The sequence below is a fragment of the Cucumis melo genome, chromosome 7 (genome assembly GCF_025177605.1).
Source record: "Cucumis melo cultivar AY chromosome 7, USDA_Cmelo_AY_1.0, whole genome shotgun sequence".
Taxonomy (NCBI): Eukaryota; Viridiplantae; Streptophyta; class Magnoliopsida; order Cucurbitales; family Cucurbitaceae; genus Cucumis; species Cucumis melo.
The window spans coordinates 6,411,152-6,426,336 of record NC_066863.1 but is presented as its reverse complement, the minus strand read 5'-3'; the positions used below and the strand labels follow the sequence as shown (position 1 = coordinate 6,426,336).

The 15,185-nt window shown below is 32.5% G+C and overlaps 1 protein-coding gene across 1 annotated transcript; it reads left to right on the top strand.

Annotated features, from left to right (window-relative positions):
• Positions 1-12,560: 12,560 nt before the first annotated feature.
• LOC103487659 (auxin-responsive protein SAUR78) lies at positions 12,561-13,231 on the top strand. The gene has a single exon (XM_008446069.3). The coding sequence runs from the start codon at positions 12,667-12,669 to the stop codon at positions 13,126-13,128; it is 462 nt and encodes a 153-aa protein (XP_008444291.2). The 5' UTR covers positions 12,561-12,666; the 3' UTR covers positions 13,129-13,231.
• Positions 13,232-15,185: the final 1,954 nt, after the last annotated feature.

Below are 15,185 nucleotides of genomic sequence, written 5' to 3'. Positions count from 1 at the left end.
TTATGGACTTGATGAACAGAGTGTTTAGGGAGTTCCTAGATACTTTTGTGATCGTGTTTATTAATGATATCTTGATATATTCCAAGACGAAGGCTGAGCACGAGGAGCATTTACGTATGGTTCTGCAAACCCCTTGGGATAATAAATTGTATGCAAAGTTCTCGAAATGCGAGTTTTGGCTGAAGCAGGTGTCCTTTCTAGGCCATGTGGTTTCTAATGCTGGAGTTTATGTGGATCCAGCTAAGATAGAGGCAGTCACCAGTTGGCCCCGACCTTTCACAGTCAGTGAGGTTAGTAGCTTTCTGGGTTTAGCAGGTTATTATCGACAGTTTGTCGAGAACTTTTCCCGTATAGCTACTCCTCTTACTCAGTTGACCAGGAAGGGAGCTCCTTTTGTTTGGAGCAAGGCATGTGAGGACAGTTTCCAGAACCTTAAACAGAAGCTAGTTACTGCACCGGTTCTTACTGTACCTGATGGTTCAGGCAGTTTTGTGATTTATAGTGATGCTTCCAAGAAGGGTTTGGGTTGTGTATTGATGCAGCAAGGTAAGGTAGTCACTTATGCTTCTCGTCAGTTGAAGAGTCATGAGCAGAATTACCCTACACACGATTTAGAGTTGGCAGCAGTGGTTTTTGCATTGAAGATATGGAGGCATTACTTGTATGGTGAAAAGATACAGATCTTCACGGATCATAAGAGCTTGAAATATTTCTTTACTCAGAAGGAATTGAATATGAGACAGCGAAGATGGCTTGAGTTAGTGAAGGATTACGATTGTGAGATACTGTATCATCCAGGCAAGGCAAATGTGGTAGCTGATGCTCTTAGTAGAAAGGTATCACATTCAGCAGCACTTATTACCCGATAGGCCCCATTGCATCGAGATCTTGAAAGGGCTAAGATTGCAGTGTCAGTAGGGGCAGTCACTATGCAGTTAGCCCAGTTGACGGTACAACGGACTTTGAGGCAAAAGATTATTGATGCTCAGAGTAACGATCCTTATTTGGTTGAGAAGCGTGACCTAGCAGAGGCAGGGCAAGCTGTTGAGTTCTCCATATCCTCTGATGGTGGACTTTTGTTTGAGAGGCGTCTCTGTGTGCCATCAGATAGTGCAATTAAAACGGAATTATTATCTGAGGCTCACAGTTCCCCATTTTCCATGCACCCGGGTAGTACGAAGATGTATCAGGACCTGAAGCGGGTTTATTGGTGGCGTAATATGAAGAGAGAGGTGGCAGAACTTGTTAGTAAATGCTTGGTGTCTCAGCAGGTTAAGGCACCAAGACAGAAACCAGCGGGTTTATTACAACCCTTGAGCGTACCGAAATGGAAGTGGGAAAGCGTGTCCATGGATTTCATTACAGGACTGCCAAGAACTCTGAAGGATTTTACAGTGATTTGGGTTGTGGTTGACAGACTTACCAAATCAGCGCACTTCGTTTCGGGTAAATCCACCTACACCGCTAGTAAGTGGGCACAACTGTACATGTCTGAGATAGTGAGACTACATGAAGTGCCAGTGTCGATTGTTTCTGATAGAGATGCCCGTTTCACTTCCAAATTCTGGAAGGGTTTTCAGACTGCTACGGGCACGAGGTTAGACTTTAGTACAGCTTTCCATCCACAGACTGACGGTCAGACTGAGCGTCTGAACCAAGTTTTAGAGGATATGTTACGAGCGTGTGCATTGGAATTTCCAGGTAGCTGGGACTCCCACTTGCATTTGATGGAATTTGCTTATAATAACAGTTTTCAGGCTACTATTGGCATGGCACCATTTGAGGCCTTGTATGACAAATGTTGTAGGTCCCCTGTTTGCTGGGGTGAGGTGGGTGAGCAGAGATTGATGGGTCCTGAGTTAGTTCAATCTACTAACGAAGCGATACAGAAAATTAGATCACGTATGCTTACCGCACAGAGTAGGCAGAAGAGTTATGTGGATGTGAGACGGAAGGATCTTGAGTTTGATGTGGGAGACAAGGTGTTCTTGAAGGTAGCACCTATGAAAGGTGTCTTATGATTTGAAAGGAGAGGGAAGCTGAGCCCCCGTTTTGTTGGGCCGTTGGAGATTCTGGAGCGGATTGGCCCTGTAGCGTATCGCTTGGCGTTGCCACCATCACTCTCGGTAGTTCATGATGTGTTCCATGTTTCTATATTGAGGAAGTACATGCTAGATCCATCCCATGTAGTGGATTACGAGCCACTAGAGATTGATGAAAACTTGAGCTATGTAGAACGACCCGTCGAAGTCCTGGCTAGGGAGGTGAAAATGTTGAGGAATAGAGAAATTCCTTTGGTTAAAGTCTTATGGCGGAATCACAGGGTTGAAGAGGCTACATGGGAGCGAGAAGATGACATGAGGTCTCATTATCCCGAATTGTTCGAGGAATAAAACTTTTGAGGACGAAAGTTCCTTAAGGAGGGAAGAATGTAACGCCCCCAATACTTCGAGGTAAAATTTTTTTCATTTTATGTAAATTTTGGGGAAATTAAACTTTTTGGGTGTTAATTCTTTTTGTTGGTTTTGGTGAAGGAAGAAAAAGAAATCGAAGTGTATGAATTGTTTTTTATTAATATGGTGTAAATTAATAATAATAATAATAATAATATAAATTATATTATTATTATTATTAATTATGTTATTACATTATTATTATTATTATTATTATTAAATACTATTATTATTATTATTTAATTTAATATATATATATAATAATATTTTTTTTAAAAGCCCTAACGCGCGCGCGCCGAAACGAGCCCCCCCGTCTGCCTTCTTCTTCTTCCGCGTCCGTCCGTCTTCTCCCTCTTCCTTCCTCGCCCGACCGTCGCCCGACTCAGCCCCACCGTCTTCTCTGTCAGCGCCAGCAGTTGCCTCCACCTCAGCCGAACGTCGACAGCAGCGTGCGGCAGCTTCCTCTCCCAGGCCCCTTTCGACTTCAGCCGGCCTCCAGATCTGCCAGAGCCGTGACAACCACGGAGACGCGAGGTTGGATCTGTCGCCCCTCGTCGTCTCTCTACGCAACAGTCGGTCGTCGCTCCTTCATGCGTCGTTTGCGAAAAGCCACCACCGTCGTTCGCTGGAAAGCCAGTCGACCGTGGTTGCCCCATCTTCAAGCGATTCGAATCGGGCCAACAAATCGACCCGACCCGAGCCACCTTTTATCAATCTGATCCACGAAGACTGAGCCGAGCCACGCCGCGAGCTGAGGATTTAGCCGCGCTGCGAGCCGAGTCAGGTCGAGGACTGAGCCGAGCCGCGCCGCGAGCCGTGAGCCAAGTCGAGCCAAGCAGCGATCCAAGTCGAGCCGAGCTGCGATCCAAGTCGTGTCGAGCTGCGAACTGATCAACCCAAGCCGCAAGCCGAGCCAAGCCGATCACCTTCAAGCCAAGCCGAGCTCCTGTTCACCGAGCCACTTAAGCCTTCCTTCCTCCACTTCGGGTCACGGTGAGTCTTCGGTAAGGATTATTTTGGTGAATTTCCTAATGTTGCTATAACCGGTTTGAGTTTAGATTTTGGAGTAAGACATAGTCCTACCTTTCGTTCCTTGAAGGTATTAGGGAGTTGACGTTCAAGTTCTCGGGTTCCACGGTAGGCTTAATTGGAGATAACTCTCCTTTCTCGGGTAAGTCAAGGGAGCCTGCTTAGGACCATTTGAAAACGACTTTTACTTGTGTCATTGTTTAAACCCTTGTGTTTTCGTTTAGGTGGTTTCGTTAAGCGTGGACTCGATCAAGGGGCATAACCAAGTTTCAGGTAAGGGATTTCCTACTACTGGACCTCGGATCGAGGCTGGAAACGTAGTAATCCACAGGGGATTTTACATTAGTAACTGTACTGAATGAATTGACGCATGTTTGACTATTAAATAGCTTTCATGCTCTTGTCTCATTAAAGGTAACGTGACCGCTAGTTGTAGCTTGTGTGGCATCGTGTGTAATGAGTTGTTTACGGATAGACACCGATGCCCGGATGTTCTGTGTATTGTAGTTATGTTAATGAGCTAGGTTGTGAACTAGAATCGCATGTCGACGAACTTTAAAATCTTAAGGTTAGGTATGTGGTAGTCTAATGTCTGGATATTGGATATGGAGTTACATCGTGAAAGGACTATGAGTCCGATTCTGATTTGACTAGTTGACTGGGTCTAAAGAATATCACAATGATGTGTAAATTGGATCCGCATATAGCAACTGAGGATATGGTCGTCTGAAACCTATACTATCTGACAAGCGAAGTCAATGACGAAATTGTAATATGAACGTTGTCGGAGTGTGACTGTTGTAGACAGTTTAGGATGGACTGAGGGGTAACGGTTAGCTTCATCTATGGGGTAGTGTACCTTACTGATATGTGTATCCTTCGGGATCACTAGACTGATATGTGCATCCTTCGGGATCACTAGACTGATATGTGTATCCTTTAGGATCACTAGACTGATATGTGCATCTTTCGAGATCACTAGACTGATAGGTGTATCCTTCGGGGTCACTAGACTGATACGTGCATCCTTCGGGATCACGAGACTGATGTGTGCGTTCTACAGAACCACTAGACTGTTTATGTAAGGTACCCCTGAATAGGAAGTTAACTGTTGTTCCCTAACGGGCCCAGTAGTGGGTCCCTTACTGGGTATATTTTATACTCACCTTTTTTCCTCTTTGACTTTTCAAGTAAGGGTACAGCGAGGGGCAGATCGACGAGGGGCAAGAAGGATGCGTGAATGCCATATGGACGCGTCTAGTTTTCTTTATGCTTCTGCTGATGTATTTTTGTTACTCTCTATTTTCATTGTCAGATCGAGTCACTGTTAGAACATTTGGTTTTGTGAGTTATGTTTGATGATTTGAGTACTGTATTTTGAAACTCTCGTGATTGTGATTTAAAATAGGGCCCAAAACTGCTTTTGTAATATTATAAAACGTTTTTAATGAATCGTAACCGGTTCTTTATGAGTTTGTGTGTTTTTTGGTCGAGTCTTAGTACTGAGTAGTGACCTCAGCTTAGTCCGAAAAGTTGGGTCGTTACAAACACACACAAAATCTTCATTATATGAACCCCACAAATAATCTTGGTAATGCCATTAAACATATTTTTTTCTTCGAGATGTGAATGTTCGTGTCTTCGAATGTGAATAGCAAGTTTATGGGCGGCCACAAAAATACGCTTTCGATTGAACAAGAAGAAAATCTTGGATCACATTGCTTAGAAGTACTTGGTCTCAAATCAAGTCTACGAATAATCTTATTTACATATCAAAATTGGTTTGATAAAGGATTCCAAAGAATAGGAAAATATATGTTTTACCCCATAACAGACGATGAATACCTATCCGCAACACTTTGAAGATACTTTCATGGAGAGTTATTGCATTAGCAAGTTCGATAAATCTTAACTATGCTTGAAATCTCGTGATTCTTTGTCATTCGTGTAAATTTTAGTTTCATGATTATACAGTAAAACTCTAACATTATATATAACAATAAGTGTCAATATCTTTGAATTAGATGATTTTACAATTAAATTTAGTTAAAGAACAACATACCTTGATCCATGAATAATCTTCTTGAGAAATTGTGTTTCTCTCACTTGCGTTTCTTTAGAACTTAATTTAGGTTTTTTGATGTGATAGGAAGAATAAACTAGTTAATGATGTAGTGAGAGGACCAATCCCTAAGGTTCTATTTATAATCACCCCCCCATTATGGTGTTTAATTAGGGCATTATCTTTTAACCTAATGGGCCTAATAAAATAATAAACCCGAAGAGATAAATAATATATAATGCAATTGGACCACATTAATAATAATATTATATTTAAAAATAAATCTAACATTCTCCTACTTGCCCCATTAACATTATCTACCATATATGTTTATAGACATAATGCGCAAAATTAAACTTTATAACACATCATGTCAAGTCAAAGAAACTACTAAAGGATCATGGTGGTCGTACATTATTGTATTAGCATATTCCCTTCCATGTATCACTAAAATAGTTCTTCTATTAATATGATTTATAATAAAGATAATCAATAATGGTCTAACAATAAGTGTCTTTATCAAAGACGGTATCTTGTTTGTTTACATAATTCATTTATGTATATACTAATCATAAGAATAGAACCATAAGATAAAATCATAAATAATAAATAAATGAGCTTAAAGTGTCAAATAACATAATCTTGATCTAAATAATGATCATATCTACTGATCCCCATATGTTTAATATGATTATCGAACTCTTTGTTGGTAATCCTTTAGTCAGTAGATCCACAATTATAAGTTTAGTGCTAATGTGTTCGATTGACACCCTTTGTTTCTGAACTTCTTCTTTAATGGCAAAGTATTTTAATTTCATATGTTTAGCACCTTTAGAATACTTATCGTTTTTTTAGAAGAAAACTGATGCATAATTATCACAATAAATTCTTAGCGACTTGACAATATTGTTGAGAATTCCAAGTCATGAGGTAAAGTTCTGCAACCATAAAACATGAATTATAGCCTCAAAGCATGCTACAAATTCAACCTTCATAGTGGATGCAACAATAATACATTGTTTCACACTTTTTCATGAAATTGTTCCTTCAGCTAATAGGAACATATAGCCAAAAGTAGATTTTCGTGTATCCTCGCATCCAGTAAAATTTGAATCTAAATATCTAATCATCAAATATGATCAGATCTCTTGTAAGTAAGCATATAGAACAAGGATTATAATTAAACTTACTCCCGCTAATTTTTAGGCATATACATTGATCAATGATGTTTTCTTTAAAACCAAAAGATGTGATGGTATCATTGCACTTAAGATACCATTGTCTTAAAGCTTGTTTAAATCCATACATTGACCTCTTTAATTTACACACCATATGTTCCTTTCCTTCAACCATAAAACCTCTTGGTTGATCCATGAACATTTCTTCATCTAAATTCCCATTTAAAAAGGTAGTTTTCACATCAATTTGATGAAGCTCTAAATCATAATGAGCAACTAAAGCTATAATAATTCTTAGTGAGTCCTTTTTCGAGACAGAAGAAAAGGTCTCTAGTCAATGTCATATTTCTGACTATAACCTTTGGCAACAAGTCTAGCTTTGTGTCGTTCTATATTGCCATTTGAGTCAAGTTTGGTCTTAAAGACCCATTTATACCCAACTCTTTTACTTTTTTTAGGCAATTCTACAAGGTCCTAGACTTCATTATTATTCATTGATTTTAACTATTCTTTCATGACATCTAACCATTTGACAGAATTATCTTCATTAATGGCTTGTGAAAATAAAACTGAATCATTATCAATACTTAAGTCAAATTATGACTCACATGCAAATAAACCACATAGCCATCAGATATAGCTGATCTTCTTTATCTTACAGATCTTAACTCTATTTCTTGTGGTCCTTCAGTTACAGGTCCATTTGTTATAACATTATTATGTGGTGTTTTACCATTAATCTGTTCTTATTGTGGATTGTTAATAGAGTTAAAAACTACATGAACAACAACTTGAGAAGAAGTTATAGACGAAGGGATTTCTACCCTAACTTCTTGAATTTTCACTTCACGTGGCTTCAAACTCCCATTAATTACATCATTCTTAATGAACCTTATATTTCTAGTTTCAACAATTCACATACTATGGTTAGGACAATAAAATTTATACTCTTTTTATTTTTCTGGATAACCAATGTAGAAACCACTGGTTGTTCTTGAATCCAGTTTCCTTTTGTGTGGATTATTTCTTACTTCCGCTTAACAACCCCAAACATGCAGGTGTCTTAAACTAGGTTCCTTACTGTCCACAATTCAAAAGATATCTTTAGAATTGACTTACTAGGAATCATGTTTAATAAATATTGAGCGGTTCTTAATGCATACATCCACAAGGACAAAGGTAAAGACAAATTAATTAACATGCTTATAACCACATTCATTAATGTATGATATTGCGTCCTTTTGCAACACCATTTTGTTGTGGTGTTCTTGGTATTGTGTATTGAGCACATATACCTTGACTTTCTAGGAATTTAGAAAATGGGTCAAAACAATGTGCTTTCTCATCATATTTTCTATAAAGTTATAAAACCCTTGGTATTTTCAATATTGTAATTGCGGACTTTATACTGTTTACTACAATTATTCGCATAAACATTAGACTCAGTCTATTTGATCTTTCTCAAGTTTTATAGAAAGATCTATCTTCATCCCTGCTTGCTAGCAGCTGAAGTAAGTGCAGTAGGTTTTCCACTTAAGAGTGCCAAATAATCAAGATCCAAAACTCCAGGAATGAAATTGGATTTGTTTGCACCAATCAAAAAAATTGAGTCCATTAAACTTGATTATAGATGTAGCATGCAAATGAATAGAAATGGGAGTAGATGATGTAATCACAAAATATATATGCCTATACATTATTGCTTTGAGAAATAAACATAAAGATATAATACAGATTCAGATAATATTAAATAATCATTAACTTATACATTGAAGTTCTTCTTTGGAAGGCACAATAATGTACAATATTTATAATTAATTGATGCTAGATTTAGTTTCATGTAATTGGTAATTTAAATAGCCAAATTAGATACATTAATTATCTTTGGATATACTAATAATACCTAACCAAACACCTCAATTAACCACAATAAGATTCAAAATCATAAAACTATTAATTATTTTTGGGCAAATTAAATGTTTTATAATAACGAAAATCAATACACTCACGACAAATCATTAATGTTTTATAATATCATCTCATTTATTAGCATCAAACGAACATGAGTAATTGAATCAACTTTAATTTGATGTCTAAAGATTTACCAATTTGGCTACTTTGGTGACTAACAAACTGTTCATAATATAGGCATTATGATAAAACAATTCCAATTAATCACAATAAGTTCAAAATTATAAAACTATTAATTACCTTTGGGCAATTTAAATGTTTTATAATAATGAAAAATAATATACTCATAATAATATCTTTATGTTTCATTATATAATATGATTGATCATCATCACATAAATATGAGTATTTGAGTTTAACCTTAATTTGATATCTATTGAACATACTAATTTGACTACTTTGGTGACTAACAAATTATTCCTAACATATAGACATCAAATAACATAACTCCCAAGTGATTTTAATCGCAAAATTTATAAAAATATTAATATTGCATATAATTTTATCAAAACTCTCATTCAGTATAAACGACATAATTTAAAATCACTAGGATAATTGGATACTTCAAAACATAATATATCCATAACACATAAAATATAATTAATTCATAATCATCCATTTGAACGTAAATTAAATATGTGTATACCAAATATAGTAACTTTCAAAAGATTTAAAATCTAAATTTTAATTCTTAAATAGATTTGAATTCTTTTAATTCATGATTACTATATATTAATTTAACTTATTATTTTTTTAAACAAAAGAAGAAACAAAAAATCACTTTAATAAACACAGTTGTGACCGAAGGTACAAGCACAAAAAATTGATGATTATGGTCGATGTTGGTGGGTTAAATTTCTTTCCATTCTTCCGAAAATCATAAATAAACTCAATTCAAATTAATGATTAAACTTCCCCTACAAACTTTATCAATTTTATTAAAATTTCAATTACCAATGAAATCTTAACAAGGTTGAGAACATTTTTAAATTTAAGAAAACATGTAGCAGAAACATTAAAAAATATTAATCATCCATGTAAAACCACAAGTTCTCAATCAAGATTCTGATATTACATAAACTTTAGTTTAATGATTATTCAATAAAACCCTAACATTGTATATAACAATAAGTGTTAAGATCTTTGAACTACATGATTTTACAAATTAAATTTAGTAAAAGAACAACATACCTTGGTCCATGAATAATCTTCTTGACGAATTGTGTTTCTCTCACTTGCCTTTCTTTAGAACTTAATTTAGGTTTCTTGATGTGATGGGAAGAATAAACTACTTAACGAGGCAGTTAGAGGACAAATCCCTAAGGTTCTATTTATAGACACTGCTCATCGTGATATTTAATTAAAACATTATCTTTTAACTTAATGGGCCTAATAAAATAATAGACTATATAATGCAATTGAGTCTCATTAATAATAATATTATATTTAAAAATAAATCTAACAATTCGTTCAGATCATGAACAATGACGCTAACGTTCACTTCATCATCATTACAAACAAATCATTTCATTTTGACCAAAGCAAGGGTCTGTTTAATTTTTTTTAGTACAATAAAAGTGTGGATATTGAAACCACATATCTTGTGATCAACAACACTCTTGTATGCCAATTGAGCTACGATCAATTTGGCAGGTGTAAAATTTAAAACGAATCATACTAAGGGTGTGTTTGGATTGGTTTTTGAAGTGTTTAATTTTTAAAATAATTCATTTTAAGATAAATTGAGGTGTTTGACATTCATTTTAAATAATTTGTGAAACAATAAGATTATGAAATAAATCATTTTAGAGAAAACACATGCAACTAAATTTTAGAATAAATTTTTATTTTATGTTTAATGGGAAATCCCTTCCAAATATCTATTTTTCTTCCTTTATTTTTTCTATTTCTTTTTACTATCTATTTTTTACTCCGTCGTTTTTTTTTTGTTTTCTAATTTTAAATACTTTGAATATTTTTTTTTCAATGTATATGAACACACATTTAAATATAGAGATTAGCAAATGTTTCTCTCTCGGTCAAATCTATTTCAACTTAACATCTGTGAAAGAAATCACGAGGACGTTAATGAAGAACATAATCGTTTGGTTCGTGAAATAAAGATAAATGAAGAATGTGATCGAATTGCACATCTTTTTGTCTAATTGATATTATATTGTCTCGAAAAAAATTATTTATCTTATTTATATTTTGTTGATGGAAATCAATTTTTTTATGATTATATATTTACATTTCAAGATATTTGTGCTTTTAAAATTGAATTTTTCAAAACAAAATTAATACAAAAAATTAAATTAATGTTTAGTTTCAAGTAACTAAAAATTTAATAATTTCAAGATAACGTACAATTAATTTTAAAATATATTTATGAAAAAAATTCAAAATGTGTATATTCTTTATGAAATTTGTTCATAAATATGAACTAAAGCAAACACAATTTTATATATAAACATTTATAAAGAGATCAAACCAAACAAGTGAGTATTTAAATTTTAAACTCATTTTAAAAAAAATATTTTTTAAAAAATATATTTAAAAAAAACTTTTTTTTTCACCGGCAATCCAAACGGACCCTAAATCAGTATAGATTTAATATTGCTAGCTATGGTTGTATTTATTATCAGGTATACATGCCACCTTCTAGGAGCTTTTGTCATAAATATGTGTAACTTTCATTAATTTATGGCACCTTTACATTGTTTAGCTTCTACTCAACAATCATAACCTTTAAATAAGTATCATTTTTATGAAAATCTCTAATGAATAAATAAGTGGGGCTTAATTTCAAACCATGACATATTCAAACATATACTTAGAGTAAACGTTTTTCTTTTAATCAAATTATTCAAATGTAATTATAATAGTAGTATAATGATGCATAATATGAATCATCGTGGTAGAATGTTGAAGCAAATGCGATAGTCATTTTTTTTTTAATAAGTGTTAGAGGTATGAGAGAGAAATTTTAAAAAATACATAAAAAATATCATTTTATTTAATCTGCCTTTCATTCTATTTCATTTAAGTCTGCATAAATATTATTCAAATTCCGTTCATTTTTTTCTACAAATTTTAAATGTAGTCGTTCAAAGTTAATTTTACGATTGAAATTAGTTTAATCATGATAATTTCTTTACTAAAAAGGCATGACATGGCTTGTGAGTATACATTAAGAATTAATATAGTTTCTTTTTTCTAGTCAAAAGAAAGTCAGCAATAACTTTACTCTGTCGATTTATTTTAAAGATTTATCGAAAGTATAAAAACTCCATCAACAATAAATTTTATATAAATCTTAAATTTATTTTTTGTCAAAATTTATCCAATATAATAACAATAATTTTATTGCAAAAAATAAAAGTAAAATTATTTTAAATATCAAGGTTGAAAATATAGCAAAATTTCAGATTATATTGGTCGTAGATAAATATATCAATAACTATATCGATGAAGTTCTACTATATTTTAATTTATTTTGTTATATTTAAAGATATCCTTAATAAAAATTGAGAAGGCTCAAAATATATAATATACGTAAATATGTGCACATATATACACACACATATACAGTAGCCGCCACAAATCCTTGACTCAATAATTCATAATTCATATACTATATTTTTATATTTAATTTTTCAAATTTAAGAAAAAAGAATGAAAATATATAATTAATGAAAATATATAATTAACCTTTACACACACATATACAATATCCTTTATTATTATTATTTTTTTTTATCACTTAAAACAAGTGGGTGATAATCTAGTTGGCCAAAAAGTGGAAATGATGTATTTATATATATCACCAAAAAATAGGGACTTTCCACCAAAAATCCAACCCCCCTCTTTTCTTTCTCTCTTTTTCTTCCCCTCAATTTCAGATTCGCCTTGAAGTCTCCTATATAAATCTCTCTCAAATCAAATCAAGAAAAGAAAATTTTTAAAATAAATAATGAAAAAAATAAATTCTCTATTGCGAAAATGCAAAAGCCTTTCAAGGCAACTGGGAAGATCTTCATCATACAGCAGCTTGAGATCAAAATCCACAAGAGAAGATCTTTGGGTTTGTGAAAAACAAGAAGAAGATTTTGAGCAACAATTTGATCAAAAGGTGAGTGGCAATAATAATGTAGTTTTATATGTTGGAAGTACAAGAAAGAAATATGCAATAAATTCAAAATATTTGAGCCATCCTTTGTTAAATGCTCTTATTGATAAATCAAAGTCTAAGAAATTAGTTGATGATCATGATGATGAACATGAAGAACATGATGATGGTGATGATGAAGATTGTATTTTAGTGAGATGTGAAGTTGTTTTATTTGATCATCTTTTGTGGATGTTGGAAAATTCTGATCCAAATATTACTTTTGATTCTAATTTGGAGGAATTGGCTGAACTTTATGTTTTTTGAGGATTTCATGTATGGAAATTCAGTGGGAGAAAGTTGTTATGTATCAGAGTTTCATTTGGAAACTTCTTTTTTTATTTTGAAAAGATAGTGTGAGTATTCGGAATTGTGTATTTATATCGTGTAATTTCTTATTTTGTATTTATACATAAAAGTTATTAATTTTTTTAATATAAATTAGGTAAATAAATGAAGTGTATGTTTCGAAATAATTTTTAAATAGTTAAAATCACTATATAACATGTTCAAAATTATTAGAAAGCTTTATAACTTTAATTCTTGAGCTGTCCTTTCATAGATTGAGTTTCATACGTTAATAAAAATTGAGAAAATGTTACATGTGAGTTCTTTTTATTATTATTATATTTAGTGAAGAAATTAAAATATTGTATGTAACATATAACGTTCCTTCAAACTAAAGTGATTTTGATCCTATCAAAATTACTCCCAAATACATCCTTAATCTTTTTGAATGATCAATTAAGCATTGAGCATTATTCAGCTATTGCACACAAAAAGATGTTGCTGTATAGAATTTGTCATTTTATATAATAACTCTTCATTTACACTCTCACTAATAATTCCTAAAAAAAAAAAAATTGATTATACTTTTTCAACAAAAAGCCAAAGACTTTTTTTTTTTCCTATTTAAAACTTAATTAAATAATAGTGATTTTGTATTATACATTGAGACCAAACATATAAATTGAGCTATCAAAATCCTATATTAGGAAGAAAGGATGCCAACAACCCAACCACTTGAAAATAAAAGTATATATATATTTGAAGTACCAACCAATTAGTTCCTATTTTTCTTTCAAGGGAATAAATAAATAATTTTTTTAAAATATTATTATTAAGAAAAAGCTAACTTTATAATTCTTCTTTGCTCCACTTTTGTGGGCTTTGAAAGTTAAAAACCATGTTGGGCTGTTTCTAAAATTTAGCATTGAATCTTTTTTGGGAAATCCATGAAAATGACAAACATAAGAATGAAAATTCTCAAAATAGCAAACTATTTTTTTTTAATTTATGACAAAACTAACTGTCTGGAATAATTTTCAACTTTTTTCGACCGAAAATACCTCTCAACGGATGAGAACTGTTCATAATCAAATACAGTATATTTAAGGAACCCGGGAAATCAAACAAAACATCACATAGCCGATTACAGTGTATCTGTAAACACACCCACTTATGATAATTATTAACCAAATCAAATAATTATTATATTATTTCAAAGATCCCTAATCATATTCAATTGATTTTAATATCCCCTAATTATTCCCATTTTTTCCTTCAATAATTATATATTCAAACTTTAGCTACCGATTTTTTCCTTCAATAGCTATTAACGCAATGAATATGTTCTAAAATTTTAATGCAATGAATTCTTCCTTCCTAAAATAATGATAAACATGCAATAATTAACCATATACAAGAACATTAAAAAAACCTAACGAAAAAGCATTTAAAACATTCAAAATTCAAGTCTCTAAAATTCAAATTTAAATTCCAACCATTCCCTAAAATTATGGCAAATATAATGGGAATACATAGTTTAGATTCAAATCCCAACTATCCCTAAAATCATTCCAAAACACAAACCGGAATTATCCCTAAAATTGAGAATATCCCTAAAATTGTGATCTATCTTTAATGTTGCGAACAAACCGGAATTAATCGAAACCAAAACACAAGATTCACCGAAAGACAATCTTTTTGAAATTTCACTGGAACGTTCATGGTCATTAAAACATAAATTTCAACGAAAAACTGAGCAAAGCATATTATTTTTGAAATTTTAACATTTTTATATTCTAAACTACTTTAGAAAAATAACTAATATTGTCTTCCCAACATTATATTCATAAGATTATGCTATATACATTTTATTTCTTTGTCCTTGTCTACCATATTTTCGTAATATCCGACCATTACATCAAATTAAGACGTGATCCCTACAAATGAAATAGGTATCCGTATAATATATGAAACAATAATTTAATTTAATATTCATCCCTCCTATATACAATCTAGCAGTGAATACTTTATTTGAT

What these genes read in the sequence shown, in the direction of transcription:
- LOC103487659 (XM_008446069.3), top strand. Translation starts at nt 12,667, where the DNA reads ATGAAAAAAATAAATTCTCTATTGCGAAAATGCAAAAGCCTTTCAAGG.